We start from the raw sequence: 25,754 nt of genomic DNA, 5'->3' as shown, positions 1-25,754 counted from the left end.
TTCCCCATCTATTTCCCATGAAGTGATGGGACTGGGGATGGTTCATACTGGCAATTAATGATTCACCCTCCAGGCTTCACTGCCATCATTATATAAAAACCAAACAACATGAGGGTGGGCATACAGTTCTCAGATTTCCAGAAGCCTTCTGAAAAACGGCAGTATCCCTGAACCAAGCACACGTGTGCATGCTTAGTTCCTCACCCGTGTCGACTGTCTCGCGCCCACATCATCCCCTAAAATAGCGAGTTTGAAGTAACAAAGACCAAACTGATTCTCTAACAAAGACATCGATTATCCAGTGGACTGCTTTCTCATGTCCCATCCTATAGGAATGTTCTCTTGACTTCACTGTACATAGGACACTGGAATTCTTGGAGGCCACACAGATACTGAGATGAGAGCACAGGATGTTTATGTAACTTGCTTAAGGTCCCTGGAAGAAAGACCAGCCTTTCTCCTGGGTCAGTCCTGCAGGTCCTGCCAACCTAGATGCACTGAGCTCGTTAGTGGTTTCCTAGGAAGTCAGCCTCTGTGGCAGAATCAGAACCAGCCTGCCATATTCCTACTTGGGTGCTCTTTCCACTCAACTACACCAAGACAGCAGAAGGGTCAACAGGTAGCATAAAGCTTTCACTCCAGCTGCAGAGATAGTACCAGAAAGGAAGTTTGCAATCCGTGGCATAAAGAGTGGAAGTGAGACTTACATCCAGGGCATCCTGCGTTTCTTGTTTCATAGGGTTCGTTTGGTGTAACCGTTCATAAATCACAGTGTCGGCACCCTTACAGTAAAGCCTGATGTTGCCTTCTGGGGTTCTTACTAGTAAAAAGTAAGAGAGAGAAGGAAAAGCCAATAATCAAGTTAATGTTTGACTTCTTAAAAGAAAACTATACAGTTAATCTTCTGAACGGTTACAGTGCTAATCATTCCTAATTAGTTTAAAATAAGCAATGGACCTAGAAAAATGTTGCTCTCAACAATTGGTAAGCCTACATAGAATGTAATAGTGAAATAAATATGAAAAGATTCCTTTAGTCAGCTCAGTTTTCCATATGCTTGCTTATTCTTTGAGCAAATATTTATTGGCTCCCTACTGTGTGTTGGTTTTTTTCCATATAGACTTCTTGGTCCATGCCAGCCAGCAGAAACCCTTCTTATCTATAAATCCACAACACTCAATGCCTTTAATTCTCAGCCATTAACATGACTCCTTATGACCATTTTCTGGGCTTTTTTGATCTCTGAAGTACTTTAATTGCATTACGTGTCTCACCACTAACTAGATTTTAAGTTCTCTTAAGGTATTTGCCAGGCATGATCATCAGCCCAGATCAGTGTTAGGCCCACAGGAAGCACTCAGTCAAAATGAGACTAATCATTTAATTCAGTAATAGTATCAGTAAGATGAGACTAAATCAGGAAGCAGCTAAACTTTTATATTGGTTAAAAAGTGAATCTCTATTCCTGCCCTGCAAACAGAACGGGCTTGTGGGCGTGGTGGAAGAGGGGAGGGGAAGGGAGGGGAGGGGAGGGGAGGGGAGGGGAGGGGAGGGTTAGGGTCAGGGGGCTCAGCTCTGCGCAGCCCACATAGGGCGGGACAGCAGGATGGGAGGCAGGCCCAGAGGAGGGATATGTGTACGCTTAAGGCTGAGTCACACTGTTGTACAGCAGAAACTAGCACAACATTGTAAACTGCTTATACTCCAATTAAAAAATAAAAATTAAAAACTCAGTCTCATGGTGGAAAATCTTACAGACGTCACTTAACCAAGTGATCCAAGCTGATGTGACCTGCAATCATGTACCTTCTGATATGCTGTGCTGGGAAGGACACGGCACCGATCTAGGTACCCTTCCTGCCAACAGGGCACCATCTACATCTAGTCATGAGGGAACATGAGACAAGCCCAAACTGAGGGACTCTCCGCAAGGTAACAGCCCTGTGCTTTTCAAAAATGTCAATGTGCAGAAGATCAAAATCAGGTTGTGGAACTCTCACAGAATAAAGGAGACCAGAGTAATGATCACTGAATGCAGTGTGGCATCTTGGGTGGAGTCCTGAATCAGAAAGAAAATCCCTGGTGAAACTTGAAAGCACTGTGTAGATTAGATAATAACACTGCACTGTTGAGTTTTCTGATTCTGATCACCATACTGGACATAACAATAAGTGCAGTTTCTTGATCTTAAGAAAAACCTACTTAAGTATTTGGGGGAAAGGGACATTAGACCTCAATGCCCTTAATCGACTCTCAAATGGTTCAGAAAACAAGAACCTATAAATAACAATGACAAAGAACTTGTGACCCATGCTGACAACCGGATATGGAAGAAACTACAGGACTCTTTAAAGCGTTCTTGCAAGTTTTCTGTAAGTTTGCAATGATTTCACACTATGAACTGAAAACATTTCAATATCAGGAAGTGATCATTGCTTCTTCCTGGGTTCCTGTTACGTTGCGCCTGAGCTGGAGGGAGAATCTTCATTCGTAAGCACAGCCTCGCTGTTCTCCTGTCCCAGACATCCCGCAAGGCCCCAGCAGAAATGCGTGGAGCAACTCACGATAGAAAAGCTCGTGCTGTGGGTCTACCAGCCATGGAGCTGCCACCCAGATTTCACAGCTGACAGCCCACATCATTGAAGACGTGATGCAAGGTTCAGATCTACTGCGTTTGTCCCTTTGAGTGATGGACATCGTGTAGAATGACGCGAGGAAACACTAGTTTCAACAAGTCTGAGGAAGTCCTCCAGGAGCCAAGGGGCTCATTCATTGCCTGTTTTATCCTGGTGTTGCTAAGTAAAGTGTGCAAGAGGCAGCATCTCAGTGAATGATTGAAAGACATACTCTGAGGGAGACCTACCAATTACAGACATCCGCTTCCGGTCACTGTTGAAGTCTAAAAGGGCAAGAACATGGTAGGTCCTCTCCGTGCCCAGCTCACTGATGGTGATCGTGTTCTGGGTCCTGGCGAGGAAGACAAAGCCGAAGTTCCTGGCGGCGCTTACGAGAGCGCCCTCGTCAGGAGAGGCTGCCTGGTAGTTGAGTTGACCTGACAGAAGAGGCAAGAGAGAAAACCAGAAAAGCTGAGTTGGCCACCAAGTGTTCACCAGTGCAGTTCACACGGGGGTGAGGATGTCCAGTGACCCCTTGAGACCTATGGGGGATTGGTTCCAGGAGTGTCCGCAGATAACAAATGCCATGGATGCTCTGGTCCCTTCTAGAAAGTGGCAGACTACAGTAGATATAGTTGGCAGCCTGCATCATGGACACAGAGGGCCAACTCTGTTGCAAAGCCCAAAACATCCCCAAGAAAGCACATCGCTGATTCTTAAGGAGTATGCCAACGTTCACAGTTTTTAAGCTTTTATTTCTGATTATAAATAGTAATATAAACTAGAAGTGAAAAAAAAAAAAAAATCTGGCCAAGAATAAGGGAAAAAAGAAAATCTCATAACCCCACCATCCAGAGGAAGAATGACATATTGATAGCTTTTTACAATTTCTTTCTGTCCTTCTAGAAATGCCTGTTTCTCTAATGGTTTCTGGCCTGCTAAATATACATTTACATCCTGGTGATTTTAACATTGTATTTTGAGCATGTTATCACAGCTTTAAAAATTCTTTCTATGCATTATTTTAAAGAAATGTAACCTGTGAATGTAATGTGTGACCGCCTTTCTATAATATTTTTACTCCCCAAAATAACACTGTAATAAGGATTCTATATGTGTATAAGGGTTTTCCTATTTTCTAAGGAGAGCTTCCTAGTAATGAAAACACTGAGGTAAACAACACTGAGAATTTTTAAGCCTGCTGTCACACGCATTACTCACTTGTTCTCTAAAAGGATTGTACCAGGTTATCTTCTCTCTAGAACCTTCTTCACCTTAGCTATAGTCTCCTAATTTAAAAAAATCTCAAAATGTATCAATCTGTTCAATATCTTGATTTTGAAAGTTAAATAATGGGCAACCACATTTATTTCACAACTTGCAAACTTGCTTCACGACAGAAGTGAACCTCTCAATGCTGAGTGAAGAAGCCAGACGGCACAAGTACATGACCACCTACCTCCATCTACACGAACCCGCCGCAGATAAAGCTAACCCGCACTATTCAAAGTCAGGACAGTACTCACCTCTGGAGGGGCAATGACAGAGAGGGAACAGGGAAGGGCATCTAAGGGAGGTATGATGTTGTGTTTGTAAAAATCTGGGCGTTCATGACAAGGGAGTATTGGGCTGGTGAAAATTCACTGAGCTATATGCTTATCTTTGTACGTCAGTTAAAAAAAACAAAACAAAAACATTTATTTTAAAAAAGCTCTCCCTGTCCAAGAGTTTGTGTTTTTCAACTCTTCATTCTTCCACTTCCAAGTAGAATGAAAAGTATGTCTATGGTCTGATGAATTTTCACAGGAAAAGGCATTTCATTTCCCACCACGGTTTGACCAGGCTGCAGTCCGCAGACGGGCATCTCTTTACACCGTCTGTCCACAGGGGAGGGCGGATGCTCCAGGGTGAAGGGCTGTGTGCTTAAATCACTCAGTCGTGTCTGACTCTTGGCGACCCCGTGCACTGTAGCCCACCAGGCTCCTCTGTCCATGGGGATTCTCCAGGCATTCTCCACTGGAGTGGGCTGCCATTTCCTTCTCCAGAGGATATTCCCAACCCAGGGATCGAACCCAGGTATCCTTCATTGCAGGCAGATTCTTTACCATCTGAGCCACCAGGGAAGCAGGCTATCGGTAGAGCTAAATGCCCCATCCCCACACTCTCCTCCCTTGACAGACATACTCAGATGGTTCACTCTAAGCCTATATTCATCACTCCCAAATACTAATTAAAGATGAGGCTGGTATCTGTTTGTTCACCCAGAAAGACACACACCAGAAGTTACAAATGTACTTGCTAAATCCAGTCATTCTACAAACACACACACATGCCAGACGGTAAAATATTTAACCAGAGCTAAACAAGCAGCAGTGAGATCAGTCCCCTCCCATCAGCAGGTTTCTCTGGCGGGGATATATTACATCATACTGAAGGCAAACTTACTCCAAAAAAAAAAAAGGAACAGAATGATAAAAGGTGGTAAAGTTCCCATGAGTAAAGACAATCCTATCTGGAGCAAACACTGATATTTTTATCATTAAAAGAAAACCCTTCCATTTTCTTCTAGTAATGGAATCACAGGATTGCCAACTAACAGAGATGGGAGGAACTTCAGAGATCTGGTCCAAACTCCAACTTAATGTTTGCAGGAGGAAATCCAGACTAAAAATTAACCCCAGAAACCTTTCCTGTAGGAAAATTATTTATTTACCCCACACCGAGGCACAACCAAAGAGACTTTCTTTTCTTGTACAAGCTAATTTGTGGATCACAGAACTGATTCAAATAAAAAAGATGCTCAAACAACAAATCTCACCTCTTATTATCCTGACTCCATAGCTTTCTCTGGCTGATAATTCTAGTCACCAGTCTTAAAACAAGTTACCCCTCAGACTGAATATCCTCCTTGTTTGTAATTTGCTTGTCCTTCCTAAAGACTCCCACTAATCCAGGTCCTAAGTTTCCTTACTGCTCTGATGTGTCCTGGCTCCAAACTTCTAAAACTCATCTCTCTGACCACAATCTCACAGTGCATCCGCACTTCAGGCCTTCAGGTGGAGACAATATCTCCAAGCCTTTCAAACTCTGGAGAGGGCACCCCACTCCAGTACTCTTGCCTGGAAAATCCCATGGACGGAGGAGCCTAGCAGGCTACAGTCGATGGGGTTGCAAAGAGTCAGACACAACTGAGCGACTTCACTTTCTTTCTTCTTTCTTTTCAAACTCTGTTCTCAGCCTCTGCAAGGGCAAGAGTCGATGATGGCCCCCACCCCGCTCCTGTGTACACACACTTTCTCCCAGTTATTCAAGCAAACTCTAATCACAGTACTGCTGGGAAGGGATTTTACAGATATAATTAAGGTCCAAATCTGTTGACTGTAAGATAAGGAGATTATCTGAGTGTTCCTTAACTAATTGGGTTAGTCTCAAGTTCAGTCAGTTCAGTTCCTTTCAGTGCTCAGTCGTGTCTGACTCTTTGTGACCCCGTGGACTGCAGCACGCTAGGCTTCCCTGTCCATCACCAACTCCTGGAGTTTGCTCAAACTCATGTCCATTGAGTCACTGATGCCATCCAGCCATCTCATCCTCTGTCGTCCCCTTCTCCTCCCCACTTCAATCTTTCCCAGCATCAGGGTCTTTTCCAGTGAGTCAGCTCTTCGCATCAGGTGGCCAAAGTATTGGAGTTTCAGCTTCAGCATCAGTCCTTCCAATGAACACCCAGGACTGATCTCCTTTAGGATGGACTGGTTACATCTCCTTGCAGTCCAAGGGACTCTCAAGAGTCTTCTCCAAAACCACAGTTCAAAAGCATCAATTCTTCTGTGCTCAGCTTTCTTTATAGTCCAACTCTCAAATTCCTACATGATTAACGGAAAAATCGTAGCTTTGACTAGAGGGACCTTTGTTGGCAAAGTAATGGCTCTGGTTTTTAATATGCTGTCTAGGTTGGTCATAGCTTTTCTTCCAAGGAGCAAGTGTCTTTTAATTTCAAAGTGAAGTGAAAGTTGCTCAGTCATGTCCGACTCTTTGAGACCCCATGGACCATAGACCACAGAGACCCCATTCTCCAGGCCAGAATACTAGAATGGGTAGCCTTTCCCTTCTCCAGGGCATCTTCCCAACCCAGGGATCGAACCTAGGTCTCCCACATTGCAAGTGGATTCTTTAGCAGCTGAGCCACCAGGGAAGCCCTAGTCCTCCAAAGGGACTGGCTTCTTCCCAGGGAGAGAGAAATTGAAGCATGAAAGGGGTGGATGGGAGGGAGATTCTCAGTTGCTAGTTTTGAAGATGGGGGGGAACCATGAGGCAAGGAAAGAGAGAGAGGCCTGTGGGAGCAGAGAGCAGCCCCAGCTGACAGCCAGCGAGGAAATGGAGACCTCAGTCCTGCGACCCCAGAGCAATGGATCCTGCTCTCAGCTTGGAAGAGGATGCTGATCTCCGGACAACAGAGTGGCCGGACCTGGATTTTAGGGAGGTCCTTGGCAGAGAACCCCATCATGCCTTGTGCAGACATCTCATCTAAAGAGCTGTGGGTGAAAGAATGGATGATCCAAGCCACTGCGTTGTAGGCATCTAGTGTAGAGCCATAGAAAACCAACACAGCTGCTCCACACTCAGCCGCCTCGTGCCCTCCTACACATACTCAACACGTGGGCCACACCCACTGTCTGCTGAGTGTGCCTGAAAGAATTCAGTCCCCTCGTTGCTCATATTATGCATAATGACCGAAGAGCCAATCTCCACTCCTGTAAAAGCGGGAAAATGAGAGGGAAAGAGCAAAGGCACACCAGCACGGCAGAGCGAGAGGACTCGGCTAAAATGAGTTTTAACCTGTCGTCCAAGCTCAAGGAGGTATTGGGTGCTTTCTGGGGCTGAATTTCTCAGCTGTAACACTGGGAGTTGTTATCCCCAAGGTCCCTTCCCACGGACCCTTTCAAGGTGCTTTTATTGGTCAAAGACAAAATCAGTCTCTCCTTTACTTCCTGTGCTTAGAAATCCAACTGCCCTCCACTTTCAGCGTCCAGAGCAATTTGCCTGTGATGTGCTGCATGGGGCAAGATGCCTCAGGGGGTACAATTCTGCCTCGGTGGACAGTGGGACAAAGAGCTGCACACTATCAGGCTGGAAAGGCCTTTGAACTCCAGCCCTCCTCCCGTGACATGCAGGAAACCACTGCCCAGCAGAAAACGCTGGTCTGCATTGTGTGTTATGGCAAGAACCCAGACGGGGACGGCCCACCTCCAGCACAGAGCCCAGGACTCTTCCCATGAAATCCCAGCAGAGAAAGAAGGAAATGGAGACTGCAGATGTATACACACTTGCTTAAGTTGGCAGGTTAACTTTCAAAATAATACCATCACACATGCCAAAAAAAAAAAAAAAGTAGAATAAATTTACAAATGAGCCAAAAACTAAGAGAACCCAGTTGCTTAAAAATATCATACTTGATTCTTATCATACGGGTAAAATGTGCTTAGCTAGTCAAACAGATTTTGACCTCTGCTTCAGTTATTCGTGACCTGATCTTACCCTTTTCTATCTCCCTGCTTTGGCCTGTTAATAGCCCCTTCCAGGTATCTACCCAACCTGAATTCTGCTGTTATCTCAGCTTTATTGCACAATTAGATTCATCCTTGGAGAACGAGTATCTTTGAAACTTGCTGCAAGATACACAGAGCTTCTATACATTTAGTTTTTTATGTCTCCTCTGAAGAGTTCATCCTCTACATATGAAACCTCAGAATCAGAAAACAAGAAAGGACATCCGTTCCTATGCTGGGTTGATTGAAGTGGGGAATAAGTAAGTGATAGTCACTCAGTTGGATTTGACTCTTTGTGACCCCATAGACTGTAGCCTACCAGGCTCCTCTGTCTGTGGAATTCTCCAGGGAAGAATATTAGAGTGGGTTGCCATTCTCTTCACCAGGAGATCTTCCTGACTCAAGGGTCGAATCCTGATCTGCATTGCAGGCAGCTTTTTCACCACCTGAGACACCAGGGCAGCCCACAGGTGGAGAATGCACATAACAAAGGGGCACTTTTGGCTCTTTCCAGTATGCACATATGTATTTATGTAATGTATCACTGTGTGACTAGGTGATAAGATACCTAGCTGGCGTTGATACTGGGCCCTCTTGCTGTAACAAAGCTGGCGCAAGCTGCATTTAAGAATTCTGCAGACATGGCAACAACATAAATGTCCGCCGACAGATGAATGGATAAAGAAGATGTGGTGTGTGTACACATGCACTGGAATACTGCTCGGCCACAAAAAAGAACAAAACAATGCCATTTGCAACAACACGGGTGAACCCGGAGGTTATCATACTAAGTGACGAAAGTCGGAAAGAGAAAGACAAATACCATGTGGTGTCACTCAGATGCGGGATCTAAAGTACAACACGGACTTATCCAGGAAGCAGGAGCAGACTCAGAGAGAGAACAGACTTGCGGGTGCCGAGGGAGAGGGAGTGTGGCGGAGGATGGATTCGGAGTTTGGGGTCAGCAGGTACCAACTATTCTATAGGATGGATACACAACAAGGTCTGATTGCATAGCACCGGGAACTATATTCAATATGCTATGATAAACCATAATGGAAAACACTATGAAACATAAAAATGTATATACCTGTGTAACTGAATCACTTTGCTATACAGCAGAAATTAACACAACAGTGTAAACCAACTATAATTTTCTTTAAAAATTAACAACAACAAAAAAAAGAATTCTGCTTTTCAGAATTCACTTAATTTTCAGAAGTCACTTAATTTGGAGGTATCTGGGTTCTGTGAAGGACTTGACGACGGTTGGACTGCTATCCATTCGGTCCTTTTCTCCAGGTGCAGGGAGAAAGGAGTTGGTGATCTGGTCTAGTTGTTTTGTCTGCTGGCCTTCTGGGTAAACAGACCAATGACATTTGCTAGGAAGAAGAAGCCTTACATCTGAAAAGCCTTCTGCAGGATATCTATGGCAAAGACCTACCCATAGGAAATACAACCCAGGATCTAGAAGGCAATTCTCCCTGGAGGATGCCACATAAGCCATATACTTCTCTGGGGTATAAGATGAAGATGTGAAACCTAACTGAAACCTAACTGAAACACCTCTAGTTCGTGCAACTCTTCATACGCATTCGAGTCCCAAGCACGAGTTCACGGTCAACTAAAAACAAAAAAAACAAAAACTGGTCTCCAGTGTCCGAGATGCGACAGCCACACTCACCATCGAGCCTGTCCACCATGACCGTGTGGCACACGGCCAGCAGGAAGAAGAACTGCTGCACCTCCGGCTCCTTCCCTGACTGGATCTGCTCAATGAGATAATGGTCGTAAAATGCGAGCTTCCCATCGGCGAACGCATTCCAGCTAAAATCCACTGGCTGAAAGAAACGGAGAAGGAAAAATGGTCATTTAAAACAGACGACTCGGGCTTCACAGATGATAGGAACTTGTCTCGGAAGCTGTGTCTTCATCCAAACATCACCTTAGGATTTTAATATGTTCTGAAGTGTCAAGAGGCTCGTATCTGTTTTAACATAGCCTGGTGTGAGTCGAATTGTGTCCCCACCAAAAAAGATAGGTTACAGTCCTAACCCCTGGTACCTGGGAATAGGACCTTCTTTGGAAATAAGGTCTTGGTAGATGTAATCAAGAGGAAGTTTATACTGAGCACAAGGAACTATACTTAATACTCTGTAATAACCTAAATGGGAAAAGATTTTTAGAAAGAATAGATACATGTATATATTAAATAACTGAATGACTTTGCTGTACATCTTAAACTAACACATTATTAATCAACTATACCCCAATGTAAAAAACAAAAAACAAAGATGAGGTTCAATGGATTAGAGAGACCCTAATGAGTGACTAGGGACTGGTCTGGTGGCTCAGTGGTAACGAGTCCACCTGCAATGCAGGAAATGCAAGAAATGTGGGTTTGACCTCTGGGTCAGGAAGATCTCTTGGAGGAGGGCATGGCAACCCACTAGTCTTCTTGCTTGGAGAATCCCATGGATAGAGGAGACTGGTGAGCTACAATCCATGGGGCTACAAAGAGTCAGACATGACTGAGCGACTGAGCACACACACAGCACACACGCACACAATCCAGTGACTGGCATCTTTATAAAAGGAAGGAAATCTGGACACAGACACACAGGGAGAAGGAAGGCCTGTGATGACAGAGGCAGACTTCTGAGTAATGTGTCTGCCAGCCAAGTGCCCAGGACTGCAGGCAACCAACCGCCAGAGCCCAGGAAGAGGCAATGACAGATTCTGCCCCAGAGATTCCAGAGGGAGCGTGCGCCTGCTGACTCCTCCATTCCAACTTCTGGCCTCCAGAGCTATGCGGGAATACATTCCTATTGCTGTAGGACACCTATTCTATGGGAGCTTGTTACAGCCCAGGAAAGTCATACACACCCCAAACGATTTCGTCTGTGAAAGGACTCACCTCTATTTTGCTATGACTATTCTGAGAAGCATCTCGATGGTCTCCTGGGAATAAACAGGACAAAACAAATTGAATCAATGGGTCTCATAGCCCTTCTGGGAGCCCGTCAGCAGAGCCCCTTCCTCAAGCCCTGAGCATCTCCCCTTCCTCACTGACATTCTGTGAATCTGCAGCTCACAGCAAAACGTTTCCTCCAAGAGGGAATTTAGGATGTTCTCATAGCTTTTAAAATAATTATATGTTTTTAAATATTTAAATGTTAGGGGCATCCACTTTGAATGAAGCACTAGCCTTGTTATTTTTATAAGTATATAGCACATTTCAGAATATTAGAATGGAAATCAATCTTTAAAATATAATTGTGATGAAAAACAAAGCTTACCATCTCAACTACTTCGTTGTTTGTTTTCTGGCCGTGGCTCGAGGCTTGTGGGACCTTAGATCCCTGATAGGGGATCAAATCCAGGCCCCCAGCAGTGGAAGTACGGAGTCCTAATCACTGGACCGCCAGGGAATTTCATCTCAACTATGTGTAGATGGACAGTTCAGAGGCACTAAGTGCAATCACACGGCTGTGCAGCCTTCACCACCATCCCTCTCGATGGCTCCTTCATCCGTGAAAGCGGAAATGCCGTTTTCATTAAACACTAATTCCTCATTCCCTTCTTCCCCTACACCCTGGCAATCACCATTCTACTCTCTAGCTCTCTGAATTTGACTTCTCCAAGTACCTCAAAGAAATGGAATCATGCAGTACGATTCCTTTTGTGTCTGGCTTATTTCACGTAGCATAATATCCTCAAAGTTCATCCATGTCGTAATGTGCCACAGCCTCCTTCCTTTTCAAGACCGTATAATATTCCACTGTGTGTATACATCCCATTTTCCTTACCCATTCATCCACCGATGGACGCTTTAACTTACTACTACACCTTCCCTATTATGAATAATGCTACCACGGACATGGATGTACAAACACCTGTTCGAGTCCCTGCTTTTGGTTCTTTTGGGTGTGTAACCAGGAGCGAACTTGCTGGATCATGTGGCAAGCTAACTTTTTGAGGAATATGTACCTAATTCTGACTCTTCACCTCCCCACATGTGTGGTCTCAATGCACCAGTGATGCTGCTTGAGAAACTTCACCAGAATAACCACCAGAGCTTTGCACTGGGGGGGACCACTCCAGGGAGGCAGCCTCTGGTCGCATACATCCAGAGACGGAGTAACAGCTTCTGCTCACCATAAATTTGCCCATTGATGCAGCACTTCTTAAAGGTCATGACGTTCTGCGTGAGGGTCCCCGTCTTGTCAGAGAAGATGTAATGGATTTGCCCGAGCTGCTCATTCAGCGTGGTGGTTCTCGCCTTTGCAGGTGTGTCCTTCTCAGGATAGTACATCTGCAGGTCCCAGTTGATGAAGTAACTCTGGCCAAGACGAATCACCTCCACACTAGCAAGATAAAAGATTACTTTCGATCGAGCTCTCAGATACGAGTGGCAAGCAGTGGATTTTGTCCTCGCTTTGCGATAGGATCAAGCTACTCATCTACAAGGAGACCAGCCCTGCAGCGACCCCTGTGCCCAGCCTCTGGGTTCTCCTGACCAAACACATCTTTCTCCAGCTTCAAGGTCAAAGTGTCCTCTCAAGATGATTTCCTACAAACTCCTGAGCACATCCAGCCATGGAAGCCTCTGTTCAGAACACACAGTCCATGTGGGTGACATGGTAGCTAACACTGCAGGGGGTACCCCGCCATGGGACAATTTATACTCTCTTCTCTCAGTCCCATCGCACCCAGGGATGATGGAAAGGTGTGTTCAACTCTGCCCTCAATCGGAGGCAAAAGGAGTGAGAGTTCATTAGGTTATACACCCCGTGTGCTCTTGAGTAGCACACAGGACTTTTGGCAGATAACCCACAAATTGTAACTGCACACTGTTAAAAAGTAAATTCTTTTTTTAAACATTTTTTAAATTGAAGTACAGTTAATTTACAGTGCTGTGTTAGTTTCTGGTATATAGCAAAGTGATTCAGCAATATACATTTTTTGAGGAACATGTACATATATTTTTATATTCTTTTTCAGATTCTTTTCCATTAGAGGTTATTACAAGATATGGAATTTAGTTTCCTGTGCTAAACAGTAGGTCCTTGTTGTTTACCCATTTTGTGAGTGAAAGTGTTAGTCACTCAGTTGTGGCCGACTCTTTGGGACCCCATGGACTGAAGCCCAGCAGGCTCATCTAATTCTCTAGGCAAGAATACTGGAGTGGGTTGCCATGTCCGTCTCTAGGGGATATTCCCAACCCAGGGATCAAACCTCGGTCTCCTGAATTGCAGGCAGATTCTTTACCATTTGAGCCACCAGAGAAGCTTATTTTGTGTATAGTCCTAAATTCTTATAAGATTATAGAATGTCCAAAATACAGTACTCTAAAAGGATCATTCCTAATTGAAAACTATAACTGATTAAATGTATCTCAGTTTTAAGGAAGGTGCTTACACATCTAACCACTGTTCAGCGGGCAAAGGATGTCTGTAAAGGATGGAACTAAACAGATGGAAAAATAACTCCCTTCTTCTCTGCTCCCTTATATGCTTCGTGAGTGCCTAGAATTACCAGACATCATCCTAGGTACAGGGGATACGCCAATAAACAAAAGAGACAAAACTCCCTGCCCTCAAGTAAACATATACGATATTAGATGGTGAGAATCGTCTGTAGAAAATCAAAGCACCATAAAGACAGGTCGAGACCGACAGGCAGAGGAAGTGATATTTAAGACAGACAGGGTCAGGAATAGCCAGGGGTATAAGGTGAACTTTGAGCAGAGATCTCAAGGAAATGAAAGAGCAACCATGTAGATACGGAGGGGAAAGGATATTCCAGGGAGAGGTCAGAGCAAGTGCAGAGGCCCAGGGGCAGGTGCTGATACCACTGAGACGTTCAAAGAGGCTCAAGGTGAGGGAGCCTGGGGAGTGGGTGGAGGCGCAGGAGGTCACGAATGGGTGTGCGGGGCAGTGCAGTGGGTCCCGTGGGCCTGTGGGTGCAGTGTGACTATGGGGGGGTCTATTCTGAATGAGACGGAAAGCAGGGCAGTGCAGTGGGTCCCGTGGGCCTGTGGGTGCAGTGTGACTATGGGGGGTCTATTCTGAATGAGACGGAAAGCAGGGCAGTGCAGTGGGTCCCGTGGGCCTGTGGGTGCAGTGTGACTATGGGGGGGTCTATTCTGAATGAGATGGAAAGCAGGGCAGTGCAGTGGGTCCCGTGGGCCTGTGGGTGCAGTGTGACTATGGGGGGTCTATTCTGAATGAGACGGAAAGCAGGGCAGTGCAGTGGGTCCCGTGGGCCTGTGGGTGCAGTGTGACTATGGGGGGGTCTATTCTGAATGAGATGGAAAGCAGGGCAGTGCAGTGGGTCCCATGGGCCTGTGGGTGCAGTGTGACTATGACGGGTCTATTCTGAATGAGACAGAAAGCTACTGTGGGGCTAAAAGCAGAACAGAGACACTATCTGAAACGACCTGACTGACATATGCTTCAAAAGGACCTTTGCTTCCAAGAGAAACAAACCAACAAAAAAATCATATTAATCACATGACATGACTTTTTAAAACCTAAAACTCCATATATGGTTTATGTATAATATACATGTGTGAAAGTGTCAGTCGCTTAGTCATGTCCAGCTTCTTGTGGCCCCATGGACTGTAGCCTGCCAGGCTCCTCTGACCCTGGAATTCTCCAGGCAACAATACTGGGGGCTTCCCTGGTGGCTCAGATGGTAAAGAATCTGCCTGCAATACGGGAGACCCAGGTTTGATCCCTGGGTTGGGAAGATCCCCTGGAGAAGGGAATGGCAACTCACTCCAGTATTATTGTCTAGAGAATTCCACGGACAGAGGAGCTGGTGGGATACAGTCCATGGGGTCACAGAGTCAGACAGGACTGAGCAACTAACACTTTTACATTTAAGAACACTGGAGTAGGTTGCCTTTCCCTTCTCCAGGGGATCTTCTTGACCCAGGGATTGAAATCAGGTCTCCTGCACTACAGGCAGATTTTTCACCATCTGAGCCACCACAGAAGCCCTAATACATATGTACAAATACAGACAAAATAGTCTGTATAATAGTTCCCCTAACAAAGGTAAAAGTCATCTTAGTTTTTTTTTTTTTAAGTAACTGCAAACACACAGGTCCCCAGGGCTTTACTTCACATGAAAAGAGTGACAGTAATACAGCTAATAAAATTAAAACTAAAACAAATGCACATGTAATAAAATTAAAATAAAGCAAATGCTTCTAATTACAGGTGTGCATGCAGTCTTATATGCCTCTGGGCTATTACTTATTGGAACCAAGAGCAGACTCTGGCTGCTGGGTATATTTCAAAGCACAATTTTTCTCCCAGTGGTTTAAAGTTCAACTGACCAGAGACAGTGAAACTTGATATTAAAAAAGTAAAAAAGGAAAAAGTAGCAGAAAACAAGGTGATGACCATCTATCAGACATCCCTCTTCTATTACTCTTTTATCACAGTTGGGGTTGAGATGAGAAAGAAAACATTTTGAGAGGCGAAATGTGGGAGGCAGCATTCAGGAAGCCCAGGGAGTTTTACAAGCTGGAGATATACCAGGTAGTAATACAGAAGATACAGAAAAGAGGTTAGGATGGCTCCTGAAATGGAGAACAACTAAGTTATTCCATGACATTCTAAATCTTCATCCAGCTCTTTCTGATGCTTGAGCTTGAGCTTTGGAACCCAGTCAGAAGAATCCTGCCAAGAAAGTGACTGCAGGAGTGGAGTTTGACCTCTGAACTCCAGTAGCTTTATCTGTCAAGAGGTCAAGATACAAGATGCTGTGCCTAGCACAGAGCAGACATACAGTGTTAATTTCCTTTGCCCAGATCACCCTCAATTCTGAAGTGAAAGCTCTTTTCTTATTTGTTCCTTACGACCTTTAAAACAAGCATTGATAATATTGAAGGTGCTGAATTGGCAAGGTGTACCAAGTTCTTCTCTTAAAGCAGAAGGCCAAAGAGAAGACAGCCTTACCTGACATAGAGAGAGATGGGCACCAGGGTGTTGAGAACAATGATGTAGCCCCAGAAATTCAGGAATCCACGGTAGGAGGGCGTAGAGTCTTCTCCATCATAGAGGTACCAGGAAAAATTGCCAACTTGAGCTTCCCAGTAAGCATGGCCAATGGCAAGACCCGCAGAAAGCAAGATGAGAACAACAAAGATCTGAAAGACACACAATGGTTAGGTTTAACTCTAAGGACACATTCCCAATCCCATGCATTGTATAGATTCTAATTTACCTTAATACTTTACATGTGTATGATAATTTAGTACGCTGTAAAAGCAACTCTAAAGATGGTGATGCGCTGAAAAGATTGAAAGCAAGAGGAGAAGGGGAAGGCAGAGGATGAAATGGTTAGATAGTATCACTGACTCAATGGACACAAATATGAGCAAACTCTGGGAGACAGGGGAGGACAGAGTCCATGGGGTTGCAAAGAGTTGGACACAACTTAGCGACTGAACAGCAACAACAATGCTAAGTCATTTCAGTCGTGTCCGACTCTGTGCAACACCATAGACGGCAGCCCACCAGGCTCCCCCGTCCCTGGGATTCTCCAGGCAGGAACACTGGAGCGGGTTGCCATTTCCTTCTCCAATGCATGAAAGTGAAAAGTGAAAGTGAAGTTGCTCAGTCGTGTCCGACTCCTAGCGACCCCATGGACTGCAGCCTTCCAGGCTCCTTCGTCCATGGGATTTTCCAGGCAAGAGTACTGGAGTGGGGTGCCATCGCCTTCTCCGCAGCAACAACAAACACACTTAAAACAAACACACTTAAAATAGAGACACTGCCATAGCAGCACCTTGAGGGGACTTTTCTGGTGGTCCAGTGGTTAAGACTCTGCTTCCACTGCAGGGGGTGCAGGTTCGACCCCTGCTCAGGGAACTAAGCTCCCATATGCCCCATGTGGCAAGGCCAAAAGGTAAATAAATAAACAGAAAGAATGCTTTCAAAGCCTATTTATTTTTGTGGTTGATTAATTTATCCTACCTACCATATACAGGGTAAGGTTTTATTCTTAAAATTATCTTTCAGAAGAGAAGGTGGTGTTTTATATTCAAATCCTTAAACATTCTCATAATATGGAACATTATCTCAACAACTTTTCCTTTGAGCAATAACATAATGTTTGGGGAAGATAACCTTACTTTAGCATGAACAATTTCAAAGAAGGCAAAATTGGGATTCTTATAGAAAATGTTCGATGGAAATGATTAAAAAAAAAGAAGAAGAAGGAGGCAAGGAAATTTTATGCAAATTTGGGTAATTATTCCTGAAGGTTTAATGATCACTTAACATTTAAGATCCTTTAAGAAGCAATACAGTAAGTATTCTATTGTGAAAACTGAGTATATACCTAAGGAATGAATAAAAAAGTCAACAGCCCTAGGGCTATTTGGGTATTTAAGGTAACTGCGAACACTGGGTATCTGTGAGGAGGAAGAAAATTTCCAAGGCAAATTTAAATTTCTGGACACAGATTCTAAAAGTGCTGTATTTCAAAAGAACTTGGCACAGAGGAGAGATGACAAACTCCTTGTGAGGGCTCCAGCCATAAGCAAGACAGTGACATGGAGGATGCACCAGAAAAGTTCAAATGAAGATTTCATGAAATGTGAGAGCAGGGAAAAAAGAATTTTTTCTTAAATTAACACATTACTATTATATGCTTTTGACCATATAAAGTATTGGAAGTATTATAAGGCCCTAAAATGTTTTGTGTTCAAATTAAACTGGATCAGATAAGATGCTGGAGTAGAGGGACAGGGACGTCACCTTTCTCGTGAACACATCAAAACTAAATACTTGAAAAAAAAAACCCTTACTGGCAAGTTGGAGGACTGTCTAATGTTTAGGGCCCCTCTATGTGCAGAAGAGTGGACACAGCAGGTTTAAGACTTCCATCCTTGGAGGCCTGTTTACACAGCGGGCTGTTGGCTGGCAACAGGAAACAGATTTTGGAAGGGCTTCCTGGTTCCTTATTTCTTATTCTCTGATAAGAATGACTCATTGTGCCCAGCTGTTTGTGTAAAACAATATGGTTTATACTGACTACCCAGATTCCTTTAAGGAGTCTGGGATTTTGGTACACGCCAGGCAGACAGTGCCTACATGGCCAGACCGCAATAAAACCCAGGTAATGAGTCTCTAATGAACTTTCCTAGAGAGCCAACATTTCACATGGGCTGACACAGATTGTCACTGGGAGGATTCAGTGGGTCTGTTGTGAGTGACCCCACTGGGAGAGGACTCTTGGAAGCTCATCCCTGGTTTTCTCTGCACTTTGCCCCATGAACCTCCTTCCTTTGCTATCTTGCTTTGTAATAGGTGATACTTATCATAGTAAGTCCTAACTATGAGAACAATTATAGACTGAATTCAAGTCTTCCTCATGAATCATCAATACTGGGAGTGGTCTTGGAGATAGACCTTTGACTCATCTTACACCTAAACTTGCCTTATATTTGGACTTACACAGTATATTTTGGGGGATAAAGGTTTGCTTTTAAGAGAACTATCCCTGTGGGAAATTAACAGCAGTAAAATCAATCCTACATTGACTTCAAGGGCTTATCTAAGACTCCCTAGTTTCCCAGCTGATGACTCTATAGGGTCATCAACTCAGGCATCAACTCAGGGCACCCTACAACTGGGGTTCACATTCCCAGACAGAGTCTCCTATTAGAAATGTGGCATTTCTGAGACAAGGTGAAGGACTCTCTTCTCCCCCACCTTGTGAATTTTTCTACTTGGCCCACAGAGGTAAAATTTCTTTGCATTAGAAAAACGTACAAGAAAACTAGAGCAGAAGATAGCAATCTACCAAAACAGAAAATAAATACCGTATAAACCATGTAGTTCATCAAGTAATCAATTTTAGTTCTTTTAAATCTGGTTTTCCCACTATTCTTCATTATTTTAGAGTCAGCACCTAGAAATAAAAAATTCAATCTGATCAACAATTGGGAAAATCAATTCACTAGCATGTCAATAAAATAACTCTCTTGGGTTTCAATAGAGAAAGGACAATCAATTTCCTCATTTACATCTTTAATGAGCCTACAGATCAATTTCCCAAGAGACTTCAAAAGTACCTGCAAAAATGACCAATCCATGGCAGAAATCGGTGTTCCTGATGACACAACCACGTAATAAAATTTTATCAGCATCCAAAGGAAAACTCGTGTTTTTCCAAAATAGTGTTCCTGTAAACTTATCTAGTCGGTTATTCGGTTCCTCACATTCAATAAAACCTTTTAAAAGAGATATGATTCACATAAGTACTCACTTATGAAAGATTTTCTGGTTTTAATTAATATGCAGACTGAATCAAGCAATGAAAATTTAATACAAAGTAAGACATGTTAGGGCTTTCCTGGGAGCTTAGTGGTAAAGAACCCCCCTGCCAATGTAGGAGACGCAGGCTTGACCCTGGGTCGGGAAAATCCCCTGAAGAAGGAAGTGGCAACGCACGCCCGTATTGTTGCCTGGAGAATTGCATGGACAGGGGAGCCTGGTAGGCTACAGTCCACGGAGTTGCAAAGGGTCGGACACAGTTTAGTGACTAAACAACAACAAAAAGACATATTTGCACAAACCATCAAATGTTGCCAATGAATTTTCTTCTTGGAGATACTGGTGTGTGCTTTCAAGTGCCATTTTGAACTTTAAGTTGGTTTCTCTAAAGGGAAAGCAAAAAAGAATTACATGAACAAATTTCAGAGTTGGAAAAGGAATATAAAGAACACTGTACGAAGTAACATTAGGTATACCAGGAAGTGAAAGCTAAATAATCAGCCTTTTCTGTTTTCAAACTCTCTGTTCTCCTTGGAACTTCAGCTTTGGATGAAGTTATCCCCTGAACTAGAAAAAAACTCCTGACCCAGGAAACGTTGGCCCCCTTTTACTGTCAGTTACTATGAGGCAACCTGGGTAGGCCCGAGGCACCCAGAAGCTTCCTGTCTCTCTCCTTACTAACTTAAGCCTTACCACCAGCCAAGACTACCAAACTGCTACTTAAAACTTTCTTTCTAACATTTAATCACACTAAGATAATTCTAGGATACATATTTGTTACAGAAAGGGTCAAGACTCTACCAACTTAATATTGCCCAGAGTGAATAACAGGATCCTTTGAAAGATGAATTCTATCTAAGGAAGGAGGTGGTCACCTTACCCCCAGTACTGAGCACATTCCCCCCACCCCCCCACCCCCACCCCCACACAGTGGAAGGCAAAAGACAGGCAAGAGGACCCCCAGGGCCAGGCTGGGCACATGCACTCTGGGGAACAAGCCAAGCTTCCTGCGGCGAGTCACTTATTTCAAGCCCCATGAAGACGGACTGGGGATTCCCATCTACTAAGAAGTGGACCAGCAGTTCTCAACTTTCCATTCTGTTTGCTCCGACAGGAGTTTATCTTTGCAAAACTTAATGATCTCTCACTTGTGGGAATAAGAGCTGTTTTACAGTTTAGGTTGAATGATCAACCTACTGACTTATAGACCTTGTTTTTACTCAGATGATCTCAGTCTCCATAGAAGCTTATGCTCATTGTGGGTGTGAGAAAGGGGTTGATGTCAAGAGAGGAACACAGGCAGCAGCCTTGGGGGTGAGCAGAGGGGAGCAGCGCCCCAACTCTGCCACCCGCTGTGTGATCTTGGGTAGGCTACCTCACCTCCAGGGCCTCAGTTTCCTCATGGGTTACGTCAAGGTGATAACACACATCTCATAGGGTTGCTGCAAAGATTAAATGAGGAACTTCCCTGGTGGTCCAGTGGCTGGGACTCCACGTCTTAGATGCCGGGGGCCTGGGTTGGTCCCTAGTTGGGGAACTGAATCTTACATGCTGCAGCTAGGACCCAGTGCAGCCCAATAATAAGAAAGAATACTGATTTTTTTAATTAAAAAAAAAAAGATTAAATGACCTACCATGTAAAACTAATGTAACCCAGCCGGTATTCCATAAATGTACTGAAAACTGGTCAAAATGGTCCAAAAAATCCTTTCAAGTGGTAGCATAGTAACAAAAAACCAGCAAAGGGAGAAAACTGTTCTACTGGCAAAGACTTTAAAAATCTATTTTTTTTCCCCCCCGAAATAGTTACTAGCAGCCGTTTGTCAGTCTGACACTGCTCAGCAGCTGGTAAAGGGCTCAGGCACACATTCTGTAATCAGAGCTTTACTTTCCCTGAAAGATAGGCGCGCAAATACAGAATAAGGTAAAGAGAAGCTGGTCTACTAGGGAGTCGGACCACTGCCGTCTTCTCGCTTGTCCTACCAGTTCTGACTAGGGAAAAAGGCAAAGACAACGAGAGCTGGTCTCCTACAAGGAGAGGTTGCTGGGCATCCAGTGGGTAGAGGTAAGGCCAAACCTCAGGGCTTCCTGTCCAAGTGCACAAGTTTCACGTAACAACAGTCAGCCTTCCAAAGGTGAGCTTCCCAACCTGCCCGCCTAAGACCCACTCACCCATCCAGTTCGGCCGTTTCCACGTAGCAGAGGCTGTTAGGTTCGGAGCTCGACAGCAGCAGGATGTCAGCCTGTTTGAAACAAAACACACCAGTAACACAGAGACCCCCACGCCCGAGGCTGAATAGAATGCCAGTCAGATGGAAGGATAAGGAATGGGACAGCAGTGCTTGAGCCCACTTACTGGGATGAAGTCATTTTTTTTCAGGCGAATGACATCTCCGACTTGAATGTCTTTCCACTTGGCAACTTTGAACCTGAATGTAGAAAAGAATGATAGTTCAGTGGCACTCTTCAAGTTACTGGCAGGGGATTTGGATTACCCTGTCTGGGAGCCAAAAATTCTGGGAAAACATGTATATCCCAGGGGAAGGTCAGCCAGAAGGTCAGCCAGCTGATGATTAAGGGGTCATGAGAATCATCTTCTCCTCTGGAGGAAGAAACAAAGGCAGTGCTAACTTTGATGTGTTCCTTTCCCTCCTGCATTGCATGATCGGGGGTCAGTGGGGGCGCCTTAAATGTGCAGGAAGGAGACATGTGCCACCCCTCTGTTTTTGCTCATGTCCTGTGTTCCCAGCCCCTCGGCTTCCTTCCACTCAGTTATCCATTGCCTGCTGATCCCAGGAGAGGGAAGCATTATGGACCCCACATGGCCATCTGGAATGCTCATGATACTTTGGTTTTTATACACATTTGGCTGCATTGGGTCTTAGTTGCAGCACTCGGGATCTTTGATCTTCGTTGCAGCATGCGGGATATTTAGTTGTGGCATGCAGACTCTTAGTTGCAGCATCTGGGATCTGTTTCCCCAACCAGGGATCAAATCTGGGTCCCCTGCATTAGGAGCCCAGAGCCTTAGCCATGGGACCACCAGGGAAGTCCCCAACTCTAGTTCTTAACTTGTCTCCTCTCTAGTGTTTAAACTTATCTTTTTAATGAGTGTATCACTTTTCAAATAAACCTCATAAGAATATTGATAAAATAAAAAGATTGCTTCCTTTGGTATTAAATTCTCCCGGAAACACCCATTTGACTGTCTAACAAATGAACATTTAAAAAAATTTTAAATATAGTATGGCAGACCTCACAGATACTGCAGATGATGAGATTTCAACATAACTAATTCTAATAAAACTCAGCTCATAACAAGAAAGATGAAAACAAAATGCTCTGAAAGCCCAGTGAAGGGAGAGACCACTGTAGCTGGGGATTCCTGAAGGGTTTCAGGACATTTGGGCAAATCGCTGGGGGACAGCGGAGATGGGGTCGCACACTCCAGGCTGAAGGAAACCCAGGAGGATTAAGGACTCAGCCCTCCAGCAGGCAACTGCCTGGACTCCAACCTGGGGACAGCCTTGTCTCGGGAAGTGGAGAAGGCCTTTACAAGGAAGAGGTTCACGCGCCGTTAGACTTCCAAGTTCAACTAGTTATCTCTAAGGTTGCTTCTAGATGTATTTGTATATTACATCCTTGGATGAAAAGTCACACGTTCAGAAAGGCACAGTACCTGCCATCCTTGATGACGTCACACGTCCTATTGTTGACTTCCTTGTCCATTTTATGGCGCGCCTTGAGAGGAGGGATGGGGAAAGGTTATTTTAATCATCTCAAAATGGCCAGTATGAATGCCACTAGAAAATACGCTTGCAGCGGTGAGAAGGTGGTTGCATGAGCAATCCTTACCACATCATCCACAAGGTCTTTGATGGCCGTGATGCCCAGCACCACAAGCAAGGGCACCAGCGTGGTGTACCACGCCAGGGTCGAGATTTGAGGGATTGCCTGAAAGAGATTGAAAAATGGCAGACATGTGTGCCCAGGAAGACACGGCAGAGCTATAGGCAACCGCTAACGTTAAGCCTAATCTCCACCATCATCCAGCTGGCATCCTGCACAGCAGGCATGGGAAGGTGCCAAAGCATCCAGCTAACCCTTCTCCTGCCTCTCTCTCTAGCTTCTGGCTTCCTGGAACGGAGCCTCGAGACAGAGACACGTTACAGAAAAACCCACACCAACTTTTCGGCCAACCCAATACTAATCTCGCAGACTACAAGAATTACGTGAAGGAACAGTGCAAGGAAAGGGCTAAGGCTGTTACCGGTACCCGCACCTGGATCGCTGTGCCTTCAGGAAAGATAATCAAGGTGTGGGGAGATGGAGGGAGGAAGTTCATTTCCCACGTTACTGTGCCTATAGTAAGGCAGAACGCCCCTTTTCCTTCTGGAAGGAAGGAAGGGAAAGCGGCCCACTCGTCATGCAGCAGCACTGTAAACTTGGCAGTGTTTCTCTCTACACGAGCCTGTCTCTAATGCCCCGCTCGATAAGACCACACCTTATGATCAAGTCAGCAGGTCTCAGATTCCTCTAAACCTGTTGAGGGTCTAGCTCTCCCTCCTGAGTCTTCCCTCCACCCATGCGTCCGCCATCTCCACTCAGACACACAGGTTACAGTTTCCCAAAACTACACTGGGTGAATCCCAGCAGGTGAGACTATTCTCCAAATCAAATGCTTGACATAAAGAATCTGACGAAACCAAGTGGAGATGCCATCCTTTGTAACCGGCACATCAAGTGCTAAAGGTAGAAACTCTGAGTGGCAACTAGAGGGTATATAGTTTCTTTGATTGTAAAACAGTTCCTAGACAGATAAAAGTAATGCTCTCCAGATAAAGTGGACTTCTTGCCCCAAGTAGGAGGAAAAAAAGTGTAAAACCAGTGTAAAACCAGGTCAGAAAAATAATTATGAGAATTGTGAGCAAAATCCTAATAAAAATCAATAACCTTTTGGCAACTAAATAAAAAATAAAAGCCAAGCATAAAAAATAGATTTAATTTTAAGGTACAACTGTTTCACAAAGTGAACATTTGAACTTGACTCACTTTAGGAAAACCAGTTTCAACAATGACATCAATATGTTTTAACTGACATCAGTATGAAACTGAACTTTTTAAAATACAGAATTAAAATAACATCCGCATTTGCTCAGGTTCATAACACTGTTCATGAACTGATTCTGGGTATTAGTCACACTGTCTTACATCTAGAACCCAGATGACCATATAGAAAACTTTCAAGATTATTTGTATTTTATGTACAATTTAAACACTAACAACCTGAATGTTACTGAGTCATTGTAACTCAAAACGGATTTAAGATATCAAAGGGTATTATTACCTGTAAGATGAGAAGGACCAGGAAATAGAAATTGGCCGCTCTCTTAAACTGCTCAAACAAATTCATTGGTAGAAAGGTCAACGCATTGTACTTGTATGTTTTAATTGCATTATTCTGTTGGAAAAAATGAGAAAATCATTCTAAAAGGTCCCACACTTACCACAATACACAATGTATGAAGTGAAAGTGAAAGGCACCCAGTTGTGTCTGACTCTTTGTGACCCCAAGGACTATACAGTCCATGGAATTCTCCAGGCCAGAATACTGGAGTGGGTTGCCACTCTCTCCCCCAGGGGATCTTAGCAACCCAGGGATCAAACCCAGGTCTCCCGCATTGCAGGCAGATTCTTTACCAGCTGAGCCACCAGGGAAGCCCAAGAATACTGGAGTGGGTAGCTTATCCCTTCTCCAGGGGATCTTTCTGACCCAGGAATCTAACCGGGGTCTCCTGCACTGCAGGCAGATTCTAAACCAGCTGAGCTACCAGCGAAGCCCAGACAAAAATCAGCCCTATGGCCTACAGGCACACAAGGCTATGATTTGTTTGAAAGATACTGAGATTTTCTTTAAGTTTTTACTTCTAACTGGGCCTCAAAATGACGCCTTGGAGGCTTATGTCAGAGTCACAAGACACAGAGATTTCACCTCTAAGGTCTCTGTGGCAACTCTCACTGTGACCAAACAGATCCTGCTGTTGGGTTCCTTGATCCTTAGAGCCTCTTAGAAAACAGGGCAAAGATGAGTAGAAAATGAGACGTGTCAACATGGGTGGAAAAGGAACATTCTTGTAAGAGCAATGGAGGGTGTGTAAGAGTAAAAGACACAGGTGTGGGTTGAATTGTGTGCCCCCCAAAGATACAGTCAAGTTCTGACCCTGTGACCTGCGATGGTCAGCTTACTGGCTTGGCCAAAAAGTTCATTTGGGTTTCCCCATCAGATGGGACAGAAA

The 25,754-nt window shown here is 44.4% G+C and overlaps 1 protein-coding gene across 3 annotated transcripts in view; it reads right to left on the bottom strand.

Annotated features, from left to right (window-relative positions):
• ATP8B1 (ATPase phospholipid transporting 8B1) overlaps positions 1-25,754 on the bottom strand; it is a 109,619-nt gene that overhangs the window by 19,037 nt on the left and 64,828 nt on the right. For all 3 annotated transcript variants that reach the window (XM_025273620.3, XM_044934578.2, XM_044934577.2), the window contains 14 exons: positions 24,806-24,919; positions 23,314-23,412; positions 23,138-23,199; positions 21,815-21,887; positions 21,631-21,701; positions 19,761-19,843; positions 19,257-19,415; positions 19,005-19,093; positions 16,132-16,322; positions 12,317-12,525; positions 11,076-11,119; positions 9,843-9,999; positions 2,864-3,052; positions 708-820 (listed from right to left, as the gene is read on the bottom strand). In XM_025273620.3, coding sequence (XP_025129405.1) covers positions 708-820; positions 2,864-3,052; positions 9,843-9,999; positions 11,076-11,119; positions 12,317-12,525; positions 16,132-16,322; positions 19,005-19,093; positions 19,257-19,415; positions 19,761-19,843; positions 21,631-21,701; positions 21,815-21,887; positions 23,138-23,199; positions 23,314-23,412; positions 24,806-24,919 — 1,653 coding nt within the window. The remainder of the gene's footprint in view (positions 1-707; positions 821-2,863; positions 3,053-9,842; positions 10,000-11,075; positions 11,120-12,316; positions 12,526-16,131; positions 16,323-19,004; positions 19,094-19,256; positions 19,416-19,760; positions 19,844-21,630; positions 21,702-21,814; positions 21,888-23,137; positions 23,200-23,313; positions 23,413-24,805; positions 24,920-25,754) is intronic.

The sequence above is a fragment of the Bubalus bubalis genome, chromosome 22 (assembly GCF_019923935.1).
Source record: "Bubalus bubalis isolate 160015118507 breed Murrah chromosome 22, NDDB_SH_1, whole genome shotgun sequence".
Taxonomy (NCBI): Eukaryota; Metazoa; Chordata; class Mammalia; order Artiodactyla; family Bovidae; genus Bubalus; species Bubalus bubalis.
Note: the sequence above shows the minus strand (reverse complement) of the source record. Positions and strands in the feature narration are given on the sequence as shown.